General features: G+C 37.8%; 1 protein-coding gene across 4 annotated transcripts; it reads right to left on the bottom strand.

Moving 5' to 3' along the window:
* Window positions 1-3,456: 3,456 nt before the first annotated feature.
* LOC145986560 (uncharacterized) lies at window positions 3,457-17,809 on the bottom strand. Of its 4 annotated transcripts, none has more exons than XM_083120711.1 (5): window positions 17,552-17,809; window positions 11,417-11,533; window positions 6,853-7,278; window positions 5,609-5,945; window positions 3,457-4,583 (listed from the first exon to the last, which is right to left on the bottom strand). In XM_083120711.1, exons 1-5 carry the CDS (start codon window positions 17,702-17,704, stop codon window positions 4,030-4,032), a joined length of 1,587 nt encoding a protein of 528 aa, XP_082976837.1. In that variant the 5' UTR covers window positions 17,705-17,809; the 3' UTR covers window positions 3,457-4,029. The 4 variants fall into 4 exon arrangements, with proteins under 4 accessions (XP_082976837.1, XP_082976838.1, XP_082976839.1 ...); XM_083120712.1 differs by having other exon boundaries at window positions 6,853-7,275; XM_083120713.1 differs by lacking the exon at window positions 17,552-17,809 and having other exon boundaries at window positions 6,853-7,923.
* Between the last annotated feature and the right edge of the window lie 1,723 nt (window positions 17,810-19,532).

Here is a 19,532-nt window from a genome sequence, read left to right as displayed (position 1 = left end):
TCTTTTCTAAAATATTTAAAATGCAATATTTTTATTATTTTTGCTTGGTCATCGCTTTATCTCCCGATGACCGGATGCCTCCACCTCTGTTGACCATGAAGATTTCCTATACGGTGTACACTTTTAGAAGGAACATGAGTTCAGCCAATACGCAGCCAGTGCTGTCGCGCTGTTGCGAAGCCAACTGCTAGCGGAAGGGAGAAACAGAGAATTCGCTGTGTCCAGTATTCAGCTTTTTATGGGTATAATGCATGCACGTGATATTTGAGTACAATGAAGTATATAGTGAAGAATTCTACAGAGGATTATATCACTGCAGCATATAAGAGAAACTAGTACCTGAAAGAAGTGGGAAGGTACGTATTTATTATAGAGGAACTGCAAGGTCATCATCATCGCTCTCGTTTCTGTTTTCTGGCATGTTGCCCAGGAGATTTGAATAGGGGTTCATCGATTTCTGTGGCATATACTTTACCCTGTTTTATAATGTGAAACACAGTATGCACACATACATCACACACTTTAGCCGTAAGTTCTCGACTCTGAGAAAACACTGTTTCAGCATGCACTTCTTGCGAACGCCAATTCCTTGAAGTAAGAATAAGCTTTAAAACTAAGATTTCTGTCCTGTGAACGTAATACGAGTATTTTACCCTTGGTTCCTGTACTACTGGTATGTACTAGGTTTCGAGTACAACATTATTAATTTGATTTGATTTGCTTTATTTTACTTCGCTTTTCTGTCACTTTTGGCTAATTGCAAAGATGGGAATGAGTGATGATATAATGAAATTGATGAAGGGACGTTCATAAACATCCATGTTCAGATCAGGATTCGAACCCAGGACTCTGGCATCGTAGAGCGATATGCTAACCACTACTCAATGGCGCCGGCGCGACATTATTAAATAACACTCACACAACACACACACACTATTGCACAACTATCGAGCATAAGGGCTGTATTGCACAACGTGCTACAATGCCAGGAGTCTCGGATTCGAATCCCAGGCCGGGCATAGGTGTTTGTAAGTGTCCCTTCATCAATTTCATCGCCGGCCCCCGTGGCGGAGTGGTTAGCACATTGCGCTACGACGCCAGGGGTTCCGGGTTCGAATCCAGACTTGGGCATGGATATTTGTGAGTGTCCATTCATCAATTTCATCATTCATCCCCATCTTCGTAAATTAGCCAAAAAAATTAGCAGAAAAAGCGAAGTAAAATAAATTAATTAATAAGGGCTGTATTGAATCCTCTCACAACTGTTCTTCGTGCCGTACGAGTAAAATTATCTTACACCGCCCTTTTTATGAAAATGCTGAACTCAAAACTGACCCAGACTCGCAATGTTTGTGAACACACAAGACAATGAAAGGTCATTGTGCATATTCAGCCGAATTTGACACCCATAAATTTTACCAAGACATCGGGGTCAACATGGTGGCAACGAAAAAAAACAAAGGACGGAACACGGAAGGAAAACGAAAGGGTCATTGTGTGTGTGTAGAGACATGTTGTTTCCCGTGTTTCTTCGAGAAACTATAACTCCGGCTGTAGGCGACAGAAATTCATGGGACTTGGACAGTCAGGTTCAAAATGTCTTTCCCCATCTTATGATGAACCTTAAAGTGGTGTGTTTTATGAAAACTTCTGGCACGAAAGAAAAATACAGAACATGGCGTTTAACTTGCACTCCTGCCATTGGCTGGTCGCCACGCACACCCTCTGCGTGGCTCCGCCCGATATTGCTTCTATAACCGTGCGTCGTATAGAGATTTAAGATTTGAAGCTCCCTCGCATTACAAGCCATCAATTTCTGGTTGATATTGAGAATTCACCCACTCTTCTTTTTTTTTAAACACATATTTATATTTTAGGCCAAGCATGTTGAAGCTAAATAATAAAAGTCACATATACATAAAACTATTTCAATTCCTGTGCTACAGGCCAGAAGGTTTATTCCCATACAGCTCCCACCAAAAACTGATGTGTTGTCTGCAGACCATTGTTCCCGCTGTTGCAAACGTCCTTTGGAATATAAACCCTTATAGGGCAAATTCTTTTGCATATACCATCTGAAATACCTACTACCTGAGTGTCCATTGCTTTTCCCTCGGTTTTGTTGTTAATGTGTCAATCAAGTGCCCAAATTCCCTTCACAATATGACCTTTTCAGATGCACTCAAATTGTATGTGTTACGTAGTCTTGCCACAACAGCACTAAAACATTGATCCAACAGTTTGTGATGCTCCCCAAATGCATGAAGGATTCACGTTATTTAAAAGTGAAAATTAGGAAACAGGCTTTCATTTTTTTGCTGCTATTGAGATTACACACAATAAAATCCAATTATGACCTACATCTGATGGAGTGTTATCATATCATGCTAGGACCATCTGGGGTCTTGGGTTTGAATCTCAGACTAGAGTGGCAGAAAGGTGAAGTAAAATAACCAGTCAACCCAATTATGTTCTTATTAAGATTATTATGTACCTAGTATTACCATAAATACTGTCACAAAGTTGTAAGTAAGTTGACACAAAATGCTGAGATATATTTTAATATCCTAATAACATTACTGAAATGGGTGCATGAAAAATCAAAATCACAAATCATTATTCAAAATGGCCACCCTTAGCACGCGCACAGTTCTTAAGTCTTTGTGGCCACTCATCAATTGAATTACTCAACACATCGAGTGGAAAATCAGCAACTGCCTTCAGAAGAGACCGCTTTAAACTTTTAATATTGGGATGTTTCTTCTTGCAAGCCATCTCCTGAAGCTTGGACCACAATTTGTAGTCCAAAGGGTTTAGGTCTGGACTTGCAGAAGGCCAAACTGAAGTGGAAATGAAGTCTGGAACATTTGCCTCCAGCCACTGCTGTGTTGTTCGGGCCTTATGTGCTGGGGCTGAATCCTGCTGGAAGCCCCAGTTCTGCCCATGGAAGAGGGTGTTGTTGAGATTCTTGACTAGTCTCTCAAGCACTATCTTCTGGTACACTTTGGCTGATGTTTTGACCCCTTTTTCACAGAAATGGAGCTACATTGTGCCCTCATAGCAAATGTTCCAGACTTCATTTCCACTTCAGATTGGCCTTCTGCAAGTCCAGACCTAAACCCTTTGGACTAAAAATTGTGGTCCAAGCTTCAGGAGATTGCTTGCAAGAAGAAACATCCCAATATTGAAAGTTTAAAGCGGTCTCTTCTGAAGGCAGTTGCTGATTTTCCAGTCTATGTGTTGAGTAATTCAATTGATGAGTGGCCACAAAGACTTAAGGACTGTGTGCATGCTAAGGGTGGCCATTTTGAATAATGATTTGTGATTTTGATTTTTCATGCATCCATTTCAGTAACGTTATTAGGATATTAAAACATCTCTCTGCATTTTGTGTCAATTTACTTACAACTTTGTGACAGTATTTATGGTAAGACTAGGAATGGACCAAAATTTGAAATCGGTAACGTAACTGCTTTTATTAACTCTTTACTGGTTCTGTCTACATCATTCAAGCTTTAAAAAAAGAAGTTCATTATAAACAATAAATGAAAAGCCCCTCACTGAAGAAACAATTTTCATCACTGGTAACATAAGCATTTACAACAATTTTATATTTTGTCACCATTTTGATGGCTTTTTACAGTGGAACTGAAAATAACAACATAATTTAAATTCAATTAAAGTTTATTGTAACATGTATGAAAACTAAAATAACATACAAAAAAAATTATGCTTTTCATACTAGCAATGATATGTCAGTATTTTTAAATTACAATACATACAGATGCATCTTATCCAACATGCAGACAAGAAGTGCAAATCAAGGAACTATATTCTGTTGTCACAATGTGAAGAAATACTGAGTTTACAGTTGGAAAATACACATTATTCCATTTGCCTTCCTGCTTCCGGCAGTCCTTGCTTCTGGCCATATGCATATGCCACGACCATCTGCCTGACCCATCCCTGCAGATTGCCGACAGGATGACATCATTGATTTCATCAAGTTTTCTTACGACAGCGAACCCTTTACATTGGATGGAAAACCACATTAGCTTCCTGGTTGAAGAACAGGAGATTCAGTTGAGAAGACAAACCGATGTTCTCGACACGCTCCAACTTCGCCTTGTTTGATCCACTGGGTCGTCTTATAATTGCCATGCCAGAAACCCTCATGGTCTGCACATCTTTGTTGTTGTTTAGCTGGACGTGGCAAGTCACGTCGACATGGATGCGCTTGACAAGAGCGCCATCTGAATCGACCTCGCTGCTTTCCTCCTCCTGGGTCCTGTCCACTCGGAATACTGTAGCTTCGCCCATTTGCAGATCTCCAACCTGAACCGTGAAGTTCATGCCAGCAAATACCGCTCGAGGTTCAAAGGCAAAGCCATCTGGATTGGAGTCGCTCCAGAAGTAGTTATCGGGGTCATTCAAGCTCTCAGACTCAAACGTGAGACGTTTTCCATAGCCACGGCCAATGCTAACCAGGCGCAGAGCTTTGCCTCCAAAGTAGTGTTTCTTTGATTGAGCTGGACGCACCATGTAGTGGAATCCAACAGCGATTCTTGGATCTATGTAAGTACCTAAAATAGAGAAAAAGGGGGAAAAACACATTAGTAACAGGTTTATGAAATTTCCTATTGTTACAACCTGTACAAACACTTAGTTTTTCTTTTATGTATACATTGTAGAATTATTTCTATTGTAGCCTGCGGTTGTCACAAGCATAAAAACACAGTTTTTGTTGTGACGTTTCAAGAGAACACATGCTCCCATCATCAGACATTTCTTTTTAGTTTGATTAAAAATACAGTTATAAGAATGATTAAAAATGTGTTCTGAAATGTCAACAAAAACTGTGTTTTTATCCTTGTAAGAACCCTAGGCTACAAGAAAAAATATTATACAAACACTGTTTGGTCCAACAATAGGATCAACTAAAGACAATTTATTTTATAAAAACAGAATGAGGGCTGAGATTGACATTTGATATAAAGAGTAGTAGTAAGGGTAGAAATCATGTTAGAAGTTGATTAGAGAGGACACAGCTAAATCACGTATGCAGTAAATAATGTACCAAATATGATATTTGCAAAAGAACCCAACAGATTAGCAGTTTTGAAGTTTGAAGATGAAAGGAATGAAGCCATTATGTACTTGAACTAAATATTGAAGTTGTCAAAGTTTTAGCATTTCATTTGAATTTCACGTGATTTATGCATTATTTTTGCCTCTTTATTGTTCAAGTTGTATTATATTGGCTCATCAAGAGTTTATCATAACTTATGCTGAGTTTTGATGGTTTAGTGAGTTCAACCCCGAGACTTCACTTTATTTTTTACATAAAAGTAGGAATCAAATTTATAATATGATGCTGGACACCATCAGAGCATCAGTCAAAGCCAACGATATATAAAAGTTAGTTCTGATAAGTAAAATGTAGTAGTGCAGATGATTCAAGCATTATATATTTGCATGCTCTACAGTGTGAAATTTACATTGTACCACACTGCACCATATATGAACATATCAATGAATAACATCAGCTAATAAAATCTGTATAATTTTCTGCATCAAATTGTGAGAAGAAAGAAAAATAAACACTTACCAATAACAGGCATCTCGTGAGATTCGAGGCCAACAACAGTGTACTGGGTTGGGACATCGCTGATCTTCTCCCCATATACAGTAGTACGGCGACACTTGTCCACTCCGGGAATAAGGGAGAAACCCCTCTGGTGGCCGACAACCACATTAACAATGCGGGTCACGGAAGATATTCTGGCTTGGCGTGTCTTCTCTGAAACTGCTAGCCCACTGATGGGGACGACGACTTGAGCTGTTCCAGTCTCAAACCATTCCACTTTTCCCAGAATCCTCACCCTCACATACTTCTTCAGCGTTCCATCGGGGAGTACTTCGTGTCTACTTTCGGACTGAGGAACCTGTTGAAACAGGAATTTGCTTTGTAAGTGGTTGTTATGGTTAAATACTTCAAAAAATAGGTAATCTTATATTGTATTCTCCATGTTGTCATTTCTTGTTTAACAGATTTCCTTCCCAAAAAAAAAACAAAAAACAGATGGATACTGTATGATTAAACATTATTTGTCACATAAAAGGATAGTGTTAAAATGCAAATTCAATAATTTTTCATTCCTTAGTTTTACTGCAATATCATCAAGCTGCTTATATGATTGTTATTACATATATATCTTGTTCATATCCCAATTTTTACTCACAGAAATTCCTACCTGCAAGAATGGTCATGCATGAAATATATATAAAATGTATATAACACATGCATTTGTTAGTGTGTGCACAGATAAATAAACAGACTGGGGAATGTTTAAAAGTTTTTGTGAAGTTACATTTCACCACTTAAAAGGCATACAACACAATATGGTCCTTGTACTAACATTTGAACAGCTCTGGAATGGAATTTGATAGCCATGCTCTGTTAAACACTGAGCATTGGATCCAGTTGTTGCACAATAGTGAATAAAGATGGGAACATTTGGGCTGCCCATAAGCCACATAGCCGTGTACAAACTTTCTTCTCAGCTTCATACTTTAGTAGGTCATTAAGTTTTACTTCTAAGTGGTTCCAGTTAGTGTTACAAGTTAATAAGGCTTAAAAAGAAAGCAAACTACCAATGAAGGAAATATGATTTAGATCTTTTCAATATTTTTCTAAGAAGTGAACCCAATTCCCTTGTTTCCTTTATTATTTGAAATTTTAAACATGGGTACAAACGTTTTTGAAAAAAGTAATTTTGAGATATCTTAGCCAGAGTACAAACTTACTGAAGTTTTTTTTTATTATTATTATTATTTATTTATTTAGCTTACCTTGCATTCAAGGATTTCCAGACTTCCCACTGCTAGATGGTTGGCATCGTGAATGGTGAATTTCTCTCCTGGGCCAACAACCTCAATCTCGAATCCAAAACCTTCAGGGTTGGAATCACTCCAGAAATAATTCTCATTGATATTGAGCTTGTCAGACTCGAAGGTAAACCTTTTGCCATATCCACGACCAATGCTCTGCAATGTGAGTGCAGATCCATTGAAGAGATGCTTGTCAGATCCCAGGCAGCGAACTCTGTAGCGATAGCCAGGAACCACTCGAGGATCCACGTAGACTCCAACCACTGGCAACTCGTGGGGACGGGGAAGAGGCACGACATAGCTGGCAGGAATATCTCCAACGTCAGTACCGCGCACTTCAAGCTGGCGTGGTGGGGTTGCAGTTTCAATGTCACCTAAAAATGTCTCCTGAAAGAATGAGCTTTCTATAGTCACTCTGCATAGAACCATTGGAGTTTTACATACAGGTTCCTGTATCATTTACTTCTTGTAATATTGTGTGAGAATTAGTTAATTTGAACAGGAGCCTTCTTTGTAATGAAAGAGTTGTTTTTTAATTTAAGAAAAGTTGAAACACAACTGACGTTAACAATTATTTATCTGTTAAATACAGTAAAGAAAAATGTTTCAATTTTTATTCATTCAAACAAACTGTTATGAATAAGTTAAGTACAGTACTTGTACAGTTAATAGATTGAGGTAAAAATTTACAGTTAGAGTTCAAAAGATTATTCTTTTGTAATTAAGAAGGATTTTATAATCCAAAACAAATACAATTTGAATACGCAATACCAGTGTACAAAACACTCACGAGTCACCCATCCGAAAATGGCCAGGCTCCATTCCGGGCCTGACAGATGTCGCCGGTCAGTTCCAGCGCCACCAGCTGCAAATCACATGTTGATCTCCAACCGCTGACGAAGACTCTCGCTGCTTGAAGATGAGAAAGCCGCCTCATGTTGGTTCCTCCAAACAAATTCTCAACTCAGACAAATGTGTGATACACGAACAAAACGCTCCTCTGCCAGACAGGCTGCTGTGTGCGAACACACCCTGCAACACAAACTCTTGGTAGTGGCACTGCAGAGGGCCCTTCCCCATACACTTCCACATCCCAACAGTTTGTGTAGCAAGCAGCATTTCTTAAATTTGCCCAGATACACAGACGCATATGTCCACTTTCACACTACATCAGAAGCAGAATTCTAACCCACACTGAATTAACAGGAGATTAATGGGTAAGAAGGAGGGAACGTATAGTATTGAATTTGGCTTCCTCCCCATATACACTGCATATAATTCCAAAAATTATTAATTCTTAGTGAGTACTAGCTAATTCATGCAGTTCCCTATCCTGTAGCTTGGGACTTGTGTGTTGAATGATGTGTTGCTTAAGTTCTTTATGTGCATTTCTAATAATGTTAATACAACACATTTTACTTAATGTGGCAAAAAAAGTATAATCTTTTCAGTCTATAATGTGTCCTAGCATAACTAAGTAAACTAAATCCTATGGTGCAATGGTTATGTAAGGATCTGGGCCTGCCAGAACGACTTTCACATTGGGTGATGCATGTCAACGGTTCGACTATCATTGCTGCTGTTTTTTGAATTTATTAATTGTAAGCATTCGTTACAATACATTGTGAAACTATGTTACTTTTTATTTTTATTACTGCAAGAAGTTACTTTATTTATTTCATGGACACCTCCCCCCCCCCCCAACATGTAATGGGAGTTGTGTAAGAGGGATATTTAAAAGCAAGCACACCGGTAAGGTTTCATTATCCATTTTCAAAAATGGGAATACTTTAATGGTTTACATGCTAACCCAACAAAAGAGCCTGCAGATGTAATGTGAAAGTTGCCAGCTGCAAACACACACAGATGCACTAACCATCCACACACCTTCAATCATATAATGTCTTGCTACTGTGGTTGCTGCATTGCAAAACACAAATTTTAAGATCACAACAGTGAAATTCAATAAGGTAAAAAGAAGCTAAAAGAAACTTTCCACATCAAATGGAGAAAAGTCGTCACTTGATGCATTAACCAACCTTGGCACCAGACCAGGACCAACCCAATCACTTAGCGGAATCTATCTATAGAACAGGATCTGCATGGAAAATGTCTGGGTGGGGACACACTTTTCTAAACATGGGTATGAAATTATGAAAGGTATGATGGTATGATTATGAAAGGAAGCATGTTGTTGCTTCCTTTAAAAAAGTGGAAAACTTGAAACACTATCAGTTTTTTGTCAACATTCAGATTACGCTCACCCTTAAAATGAATTTATTCTTTCCGCAGTTGGGATTCCCCCTTCCCCTCTCCTCCTAAAAAATCTTGTTTATACTGTTTGAACTAGCTGTGTTACAAACTCAGAAACGTGTTCGAATAGAAGTTTCCAATGAATAGCATGGGGATGGAAGTTAAAATGATGCTTTTTTGTGAAAAATGTTGTATCATTTTTGCAGAAAATCTGGTGTTTCGGTGTGTGGGTAAATCACTGACTGTACTGAGACTTCTGTTAATAATTATAATTAAAATTTGTACAGTCTACATTAAAAGTAAGGAAATTAACAATAATCACATTCTTTAAGCCTGTGGTGAATTTTATAATCCTTATTCCATGGTTTGTGTTGCGGAAATTTCAACAAGCTTGAATACTGTCATACGGCTTCACAAACCCATTAGTGAGGTTTCGCATTGTTTCTATCAGCACTCCTGGAGCTTCTCTGCCTAGAGACAATTTCCGGACGTTGATCACACGAACTCTTCTCCCTCCCCTCCTCCATTTCAAGCAGGATGGTAATTCTTAATGACCCCTAGCAATCGAGGTCACCACTCTTGGAATGTAACCAATATTTGGCTTGACCTCTTTACGAATGTTTTTAAACAGTGTCTTGTGCAAAGCAGGACAGGGAATCTTTAAGAAATTGGAGTTGCATAGCTTTGCAAATAAATGAGTACAGGGTATGATAAAATAAAAGTACAACAGTAATAAAAAAAGCACAGGTAAAAGTTGATGCAACTGATCAAACTAATAAAAAGTACATAGAATGCTCTATTGGAATCTCTATATTAGCTGAAATTCCTTCACCAATTCTAAGAGATAAAAATGTCAGCAAGATGTGCTTTCTCCCAAAAGAAAATTATGGGTATTTTGAATTGCAAAGAAAGAATCATATTTGATTCAAACATCAATCTTTGGGAATGTATGTTCCAAATTTTTTTATGAGTGCAGCAAGAATTAGTTTCTTTCGAAAATAGTCTATCTTTGAATCATTTATTCTTATTACTCTGAATAGCAGTGACATCATTCATACTTTTTTGCTCAATATATTTATAATGGCTTATAAAAGGACCCGCTCCTCTCCCAAAGTGTGCAGGTTTAGGAGACACATCTCTAAATTATTATCTAATATCCTCACCAATTGCATTCGAACTTGATTTCTGGGACATTACCAAAAAGGGGAGAGGCAATTGGGCAATAATGTTCTAATTATCATAATAGGTACACTTGCACTTCTGTTGTAAATAGTTCAAATCTGAATATGAGTCATGAAAAACTGAAAGTGACACCGCAAAACTAACATAATATGTGGCAGAGAAAATGTGGTGTCATTACTTGGAATTTAATCTTTCAGTATGCGAGTATTCCAAAAAGTGACATCCAATATGTGTGTGTTGCAATTCAAATGCTTGTATCAATTCACCTGAAACAAGATAATTGTGTGGCGCATCTCACATGCTCTTGGGTGACTACTTACGTCACGGATGAGCTAAAGTAGAAGCAGAAAGATAAGCAACTGTGTCCAAGAACACATATATTACTATGATAAATTATTTCCATAGTATAGCCAAATCAGAATTGTTATTACAAGCAAACAGAACTAAAGGGTGTAAACAAACAACACAGAAAAACAATTCCCTGGGTTTGTTGAACATCATTTTTAGAACAGACTTCAACTAGGTCAAAGCTGGTAAATCAGGATGGATCGTCAGATCTTCTTTCAGTCTATATCTGAAGAGTTTAAAAGTCGCAACATCCACTTTTGTGAATCAAATAGATTTATTCAGATTTCAACTATTTGCAAAAAAAAGAACAAACTCTAAACAAGCAAAATATCTGTTGTAAGTTTTAATCTGGTAACTAAGCTTTACATCAAAAAATTATGCAGATTTCTTTTGATGTCTTTTTGATTTTTTTTATATAAGAGCAATGAAGTTTGAAACACTTCACACAACATATTGTTGAATAACAAGTAGAAACATTCACAGAAAAAAGCTCGTAGCACTTTTATAAATGCAAAATAAAATAAAACAGGTTGATATAAAGCTCTAATCTTGCATGCAAATACTGAATCTTGCAATGCAACCATGAACTTGCAACAGATGTGAAAACATAACAGGTGGTGATGGGTTGGTCCTGATGCACAAAGGTCAGTTTCTGAATTTGACCATTTAAGGTCATTCAGGAGAATGAACCTCTTTACCAGCTTGTCCTTTTTGAAACAATAAATAATGTTCAGTGACCTACCTTCCAAGGTTCATTCTCCCAATCAGATTCCTCAAAATGACATGGAGTGTGACAGCGAGGTGTTGAAGGCAAACTTCTTTCACAGCATGGGGATTTTGCTGTTAATTCATCATCCTCCTGAAAAATAATAATAATAATAATAATAATTGATTACTACAGTACACATGAGTTACATATCTTATAATGACAAGCCAGATTAAATAATGTTAAAACACACATATTTTATTATGCTTGCCTGTTAGGTAAAAATCTTTTCACCATTTGATTTCATTATCAAAAACAATATTTTATCCCTCTCATTTAAACAGAGGAACTTCTTACTTTCAATACCAATGTTTAGTCTTAATTTTCTCTTTCCCCGTGAGTGATAGGAATAATTGAAAAATCCATTAAATAGGTTAATTGGCAATTTATAATGATTTTCAAATTTAAACAAATGCTTAAATGAGGTCCTGCTTATATGGGTACACCAAGAGAAGGGTATATCAAAAGGGTGATATCCCAGTGGTGTATTCTCCCATGTTATCTGGTTTAGCACCGGGATAAAACAACATTTTTCATGCACAGAAATTGCCAGAAAATTTGATGTTGTTGGGAGTTCTGTTTTTCGTTTATCTGTATGCCTGCATTGGTGTCTTATTTATATTATATAATAAATAGGCTATATACAACAAATAAGAATTGTTGTAAACAAAGTCAAATTTTCAGAATACATCACTAGATAAATCCCTTACAATGGCCTTAAATTTTCTTTAAAACAATTGAAGGTCAATTATCAGAGGTGGGAAAATAATGTATAATTAGCAAAAGGAGGAATCATATGTCCTTTCCATTTATATTGCCTATACTTAAAGGCAGTGCTGGAAGTGGAAATTGTTAGGGGGGGGAGGGATTTGCTCCAACCTTGGGGCCAGCAGGGAAGGGGAGATGAGCCTATGTTTAATATGTTTGCAATGAGTCAAATAGGGGATGCTTTGCATACATGTTCCCTCTTAATCCACTTTAGCTTTGAGCACTGCTTAAGGGAATCAACATGACACCCCTTGATTGCAAGTAGGGGCATGCAATGAAATTTGGTAAAGGAAAGGATGTGGCCACAAATGGTGTATGACTTTTGGTTAATCAGTGCACATTCTATCATATTTATACATATCTGACTTTCTATCTTTTTAAAGAAAAAATTATGCCCATGGGGGGGGGGAGGGGGTAATTTAGTTCCACCACACAACCTATCAGAACATAAATTCCCGACAATTCTATCACCGTTGTAATGAAACAGGAAAACAAAATCACTCTTATGTAAAATATTCACGACCTAATAGACTTGGACGTGTGCAGTGGTGTGCCCAGGATTTACGAAAGGGAGGAGGGCTACTTATATATGTTTTTAGTAGTCAGTCCTCATCAGGCGCGTGCCCAGGATTTTCGTAAGGGGGGGGTTATGAATCCAATACATTTTCCAGTTCACAGGTCAAATTTCTTGTAATAAATTAGATAATTAATATACTTGGATTTTACCCCAATGAACGCAATCAATGTATTTGCTATGGATGCTTCATGTTTTTATTGCATCATATAAAAGCACCTGCTTGAATATTTCCAAATTATTAATATTTTATATTTAATTGCTCAAATATAATTTTTAAACAAAAAATGTACACTCAACATTGTAACAACATTAAAGAGATTAAGACTACTTGATGTCTTAAAGACAGTAATAAATAAGGTACCACAGTTCAACAATTTAAATTCTGAAATTTAGGCATCGAGGTTTCTGTGCGAGTTCTGACAATATGTCGTCACAAGTAACTTTTATATCCCAGTGAATGTTCAGAGCAGCTAACCCATTTAATCTTTCTTCGCAAATGGTATTTCGAAGATAGGTCTTCAACGCCTCAAAGTTGAGAATGATTTATCATTTGATGTTGTTGTTACCGGGATTGTACATAATATGCGCAAACGTGTGTTTACCCAGGGAAATATTACTTCAATGCATATATCAATTGCTTCAAGAGCATTTACTGGACGTCTTTGCATTGCTGCAAGATGACGATACCACAGTTTCATTTCAGTGTGAGCGTCGTCGCCTTGTAATCAAGGTGTTCCAGGTTCAATACCCACCCGGTGGAGGCTAATAGTGGTTCGGGTCTCACTTTAAACTTTAGGCCCAGTCCCTATTAGCCTTACTGTGCATAAAGTGGATTTAAAACATCAATTCAATCAACATTGTACTTGTTGTGGAGATGGATTTGCTAAATATTGTGTACATTTTTGGCATTGTATTATTATATTATTGGTCAAAACATTTGTTTGACAGTCGATAAACAAATACGAACCCCTTCAGTAATTAACATTTTCTACTACAGTGTCATTAATGTGTCATATTCATTTTCATATTAGGTCTATGGAGAGGAATTGTGTATAATGTTAACGTTATGGAACTGCGAAACCAACTGTTGAAGGGGCCACTCCCCCCTTCCCCTCCGAAGCCCAGTACCGCACCACAGGATCTGTCACTGAGCCCGACAAAATCTTGCCAGACAGTGCTCGAAATAGAAATTCGTAGCCGAAAAGGGAGGGGATAATTGATCGATTTTGGAAATACGATGGGGTACATCCTTGTATGGATCAACATGGAGACAATACAGTAGGTGGAGGATGCTCAATATGAAAATTATTCTAATTGGGGGTATGATTTGTGAAACTTTCTTAACTGGAGGCAGCATCACCTACTTCGACCACTGATGCCAGAAAAGATGCTTTCAGAAAATGAATTTATTACTGCACACGTATATTACTTATTGTATTTGTTGCGTTTGTATAAGAGAAATATTCAGAAGATTTGTAAGGAATATTTACAGTTAATAGGATGCCTATCTAGTCTATCCCGTGTCGTAATACAAATTTTATCCCTTTCCTACAAAATAATAAAACTGATTTTATAATGTGGTTGCATACATATACACTGTATAGTAGCACCAAGCTTTCTGGGACCTCGGAAAATACGTGAACCACAGGCTTCCCCGTTACTTTAACTAGCGACACTAGTGCCACTGCTCCGATGCCAGGGTTTCAAATGCCTTGGTGGATCTATCGTTTTTCGAGGGTTCGTGAACAAAACAAAAAGTAAATGATTGTAAAGTCCATTTTATATTCAGATACGTTAATCGGGACTGGACTTAAAGTTTAAATCGGGATACGTACCACTGTGCAATGCACCTTCACAGGGGATCAAACCCAGGACCTCTTTGATTACACCACCATCGGTGAGGCCCCTGAAATCATTGAGGGAACTTGTTCATCCTCATGTTCTCTCGCCCTGCGAAAGTTTATTGGTGATATAGGGTGACATCCTACACACGTCTTCCAGACATACACACGCGGGTACCCCCCTCCCCTGCACACACACGATTGTATGCTTACAGCACATGCTGTGCCCTCCCAGAAAAACAATTCTAAATCCGTCTATGGATATATCTGCTATCAAATAATGAACGTCACTTACCTCGACAGTTCCTTGACATAATGTTGCAACAAGGTTTGCAATATCTTCTGTTATGCCTTCTTGTTGAATATCAAGAGTCTGAAAGTTCGCACGTTTCACTCTCGCAATTCGGATGGAATTCCTCTGAACTTAAATCGACCTTTTCTGACGTTCTATTTGTGGAAGGTGAAGCTTCAACTTCCATTTTTTGTTTCTTTTTTAAATAATCTAATACGTATTTCTCCTCTTTTCTCTATCCATCTTTAGTTCCACGTCAAAAATCTATTACACACGCAGAAACGTAACACACAACACAACCACTTCAACTTGCTACCTTGCAGACTGCAACTCGCTACAACCCCAGAGAACACCAGGACTTGGGACAAAGATACCGGGCGGTCGAATGTCTGAAACATGCATCCAACTTGGTCCAGCTCAAATTACGTCACCAGTGTTGACAGCAACCAGTAGTGTCAGTAGTGTTGGCAACTGCTTAATTATTTACGCACAAATTCAAGTGAGATCTTTCACACATGTTACAAGAAAATTCAATAAACTGAAGGCTGGAAATTGGTTGAGAAAAAAATATCTAATTTGTAAAGAGCACAAGAGTAAAACGTATAATATTTTGGCACATTAATTGCTTTTATTTTGTTTATGAAACTGACTGGGCCAGTTGCGCTATATAACGCATCCCTCCCTCCCTCCCGGCATGCTATTGTACAAAACATCGCTTGCCTCCTTCGTAAAACCATGCCTCGCTACTGCCTGCAACAATTATTATTATTATTATAATTATTGATATTTTGAAATAAATATGCATCCAGGTGCGAAATAAGATTTTGACTTACTTTGCCTACTAATTGTAGTGATTCAAATCTAACAGAACTTTGCTCTGCTGGCATAAATGGTATAAGAAGGGGAAAGAAAGAAAAGGGAAGTTAGCAGCACTGTCGTAACAGGAAAGGGAGGGTCATTCTCCTAAGAGGGTCATCGTGGGTGAAAGAAAGGGGAGGAGGGATTCCTTCAGTTCGCATTCCAAGGGTTGCGGCTCTTTTCTTGACCATACTGAGAAGGAAATTCTACTTCCTTTTCAGTGACTAAGGAATGAATGAATGCTTGTGCATTGCTGTAACTCAACTCCAATATTATCAAAAGTAATACATTTCTAATTGCCAAATGTAAACATTTTACAATATTGGCGATTTATGAAATAAAATGTATTTCTGCTTTGAATTTTTTTAAATGACGAAACCAATGGGGGGGGTTTTAACCCCCACCAACCCCCCCCTGGGCACGCCACTGGTCCTCATTTTGCCATCTTCTCTGCTTTGACGTTCTTTTTTTGGAATACCAGCCAAAGGAGAGCGGTTATGACCACCCACTAACCGACCTTGGGCACGCCACTTATTTTGTGCATCTTTGCCGACTAGTCTCAACCGAGAGATTCCACTACTCTATTCATATGGGGAGCAAGCACCATGCTCAGATAGATATTAACATACGTCCCATACCGCGGGAAAAAATCGTATTTTGAAGAAAAATTGGAGCGAAGTGTGAATCCCTAACACCTTTAACGTGAGCAACACAGTGTCATCTAATTCGAATTAATAATTACACGTATTCTGTGATCGGTATGTTGCCGTTTACTGTGGACACTAACCCTATATTTTTCAAGGACAAGTTGCTTCTTCCATTTGTTTCGTTTTTTCGCAAAGTAGCATGAACTTCTGCTACTTCCGCAGTGCGGATTATAATGAAAGATAAACAATAGTTTTCATTCTTAAAATCTACTAGTTTGCCGCCTGTAGGAAAACACACTTTCTAGCAATTTATATTTGTATTTAGTGATGGAAGCGATTTTTTTTTTAGGAAATTTGAAGTGAGAAACAAATCCAAGCAATAAATCAATTGAATGAATTTGATCCTTCTAGCAATTGCAAAAGGTAAGTGAATCTGATTCTCTCGCTCACCTAATGTTGTGTAAATTATAATCGATGACAACAAAATCGACTCACTGTTTATTTAAAAATAATACGTCTACATTTAATACTATATATTGTTCTCTAGCATATTTCAGAACATTTTGGTCTTTCTAGAAATAACCTAGACCTGACCTGCCACCTTGCATCCTGGGTCAGGAAATTTATCGCCGTAAAACCCGTAAACGATCAGCTTCAGCTTTCACCAAAGAAATGGAATGGATGCGCGCGCTGCTGCAAGACGAGTGGAAATTTCTAGAAGGTGAGAGGTATAGATGATTACTGCATCTGTAGGATATCTCGAGTATATCGAAATCATTGCGAGTTCATTGATGAAATAATGTCTACTGATTCCGCTCCTTTATAGCTCGCCGCAACGTTCTAATTGTAGTTAAGAGTAAAAATACACAGTAACGCAAACCATTTCTATTATCCCGAATCTTGATCTTAGAAACACCTAATACGAGACCACCCATCGGGTTATTAGGACAGTATATCCATATCTGTACAATTAATACACTACTAAAAAAACCGTCGCAGAAGATCGTAAATAACCAAAGAATACCCATCCTATCCCGATTCTTTTGATAGCTATGTTTAGTACAGCGTATTGCTGCTTCAAAAACATTAGAAGCATTTAAATTTGATATAGAGAAAAGATAAATTTACCTTTGCCGGAGGAAACACTTCAGTTAGGAGAGACTCCTCATGGAAAGGTGCCAGTCGCCTCGTAGACCAGAGCCTGTGTAATGCAGAAGAGTGGGACATTGGCTCTCCAAGAATCTCGTCAACGTCAGTGATTTGGATTATTTCGGTTTCCATTGCGATTAAAAGATTGTTGTAGTAAATACCCAAATGAACAAAAATGCACTCAGTACTCAAAACGTTCGTGTTGTTGCCGCTAAATCCAGACGACGTCTGTGGTTCAGAAACCTGCAGCTGCGAATCTTTAAGCCAGACGGCACAAGCCTTGTGATTGGTCGAGCGCAAAGTCCAACGAGCACCACCCCGTTATCGCGGTGTTTGATTGGCTGACGCTTTTCGATCACGCACCCGCCGTGTGATCTCCTGGAAGTGAAGTAGTGTTAGTAAATACATGGCAGCGGTGCCAACTCTATCACAATAACACTGAACTTGACCCTTGGCCTAGCAGCATCCTGTGTTTGGCGTAAGGACAAAATGATGTACCTAGATGTAGAATTCGTAAAGATGACGCAATAAATTTGCTTATTATTGATGACTGCATCAGCAGTAGTACTAAAGTTATTTGCATTCTCCATACTCGGAGACTTGAAGTTGAAGGTATATGATATTTACTTATAAACATTATACAACATAAATATATTTAAATACAAGGCCATGCCGAATGGGGGTTTTGGCGTTCAATCCATTGAAATATATATAAATAGTAGTACCAAAAATAAATCCTGTAAAATTAACTTTATTTGTGCACTTCTCTCATATTCGAAATATTCAAATTGTAAAACGCATTTTTTAAATATACGGATGAAGTGGTCTGTTGAAACGAAATATTTTCTTAACTTGAAACGCTCTCAGGTTATAAGAAGATGGTTCGGAAATATTCACGCACTCTCAAAGTAAGTGAAAACTGGTTTGATTTGGCAAATCACTAAAGGGATATGGGATCCAGTGACGGTGCGAGAAGAGCGACCAGTGCCCTCCTCGTCAAGAAACAACAAAAACTGGAGAAATTAACACTCTTGTGGCCTAAATGTGCATTTTTGTAAAGTATTTAGGTGTTTTCTAAATGTGATTGTCCGCTCAGAAAATATTCCTGCTTCCGAACTATTTTTTTCTTGGGTCTTGCGGAATGGGGGGAGGGGAATTTCCAGTTTCGAACCCAATTGAGATTTTAATAATCTATTAAAAGTCCTATATTAAAAGTGTTTTTTTTTTTGTAAATGGTATAATTTTTATTCCAGAAAAGCGAAAACAATCACTACAGGGAAACACACACACACACACACACACACACACATTTTAAAATATGACCTTGTAAAGAAAAACTCCCCTGTTTTCCTGGAACGCCCGTTTAAATATAGTAAACTATGAAAATAATAATATAAAAAAATGTAGAGCAAATTGAACACATTATGCAACGGCTGGACACGTTTCAGCTTTCACATATAAATATTTTATAGAATTTATAAACACCTATGCTGTGAATATTCATTGGTAAGTTTTTATAAACAAATCAGTTATATTTTAACTACAATGTCAGATGAAGATTAAAATTTTAGCCGTTTTTCGATTTAAAAATGCTTTAGTTCTTCCAAAAATTTTCACTATTTTGTAATTTTGAATGCTCTTTTAACATTCTCTCAAACAATGTATTTACTTAGTTTCATAAAATGCACACTGGTCTTATTTACCACTGTTACACATATAATGTGACATATAGTATGGTATAGATCGACCACAAGGAAAAAAACCTTGGGACGAGAAGTCCCCGCGCAACTTTCCCTTCTTCCCTCCACCTCGGGCCATAAGGAAGAATGGTAAACTCTCCCCCTCCCCTACTCGCGGGGGTACGGTGCACAGGACTCGCGGGTCTGCGCAGGTTGTTTTGCTCGTGGTTCCACTATACATACATACATACATCCTACTGCACACACACACACACACACAG

Source organism: Lepisma saccharinum, chromosome 4 (genome assembly GCF_977018435.1).
Source record: "Lepisma saccharinum chromosome 4, izLepSacc3.1, whole genome shotgun sequence".
Lineage (NCBI taxonomy): Eukaryota > Metazoa > Arthropoda > Insecta > Zygentoma > Lepismatidae > Lepisma > Lepisma saccharinum.
This window is presented reverse-complemented; position numbering and strand designations above follow the sequence as displayed.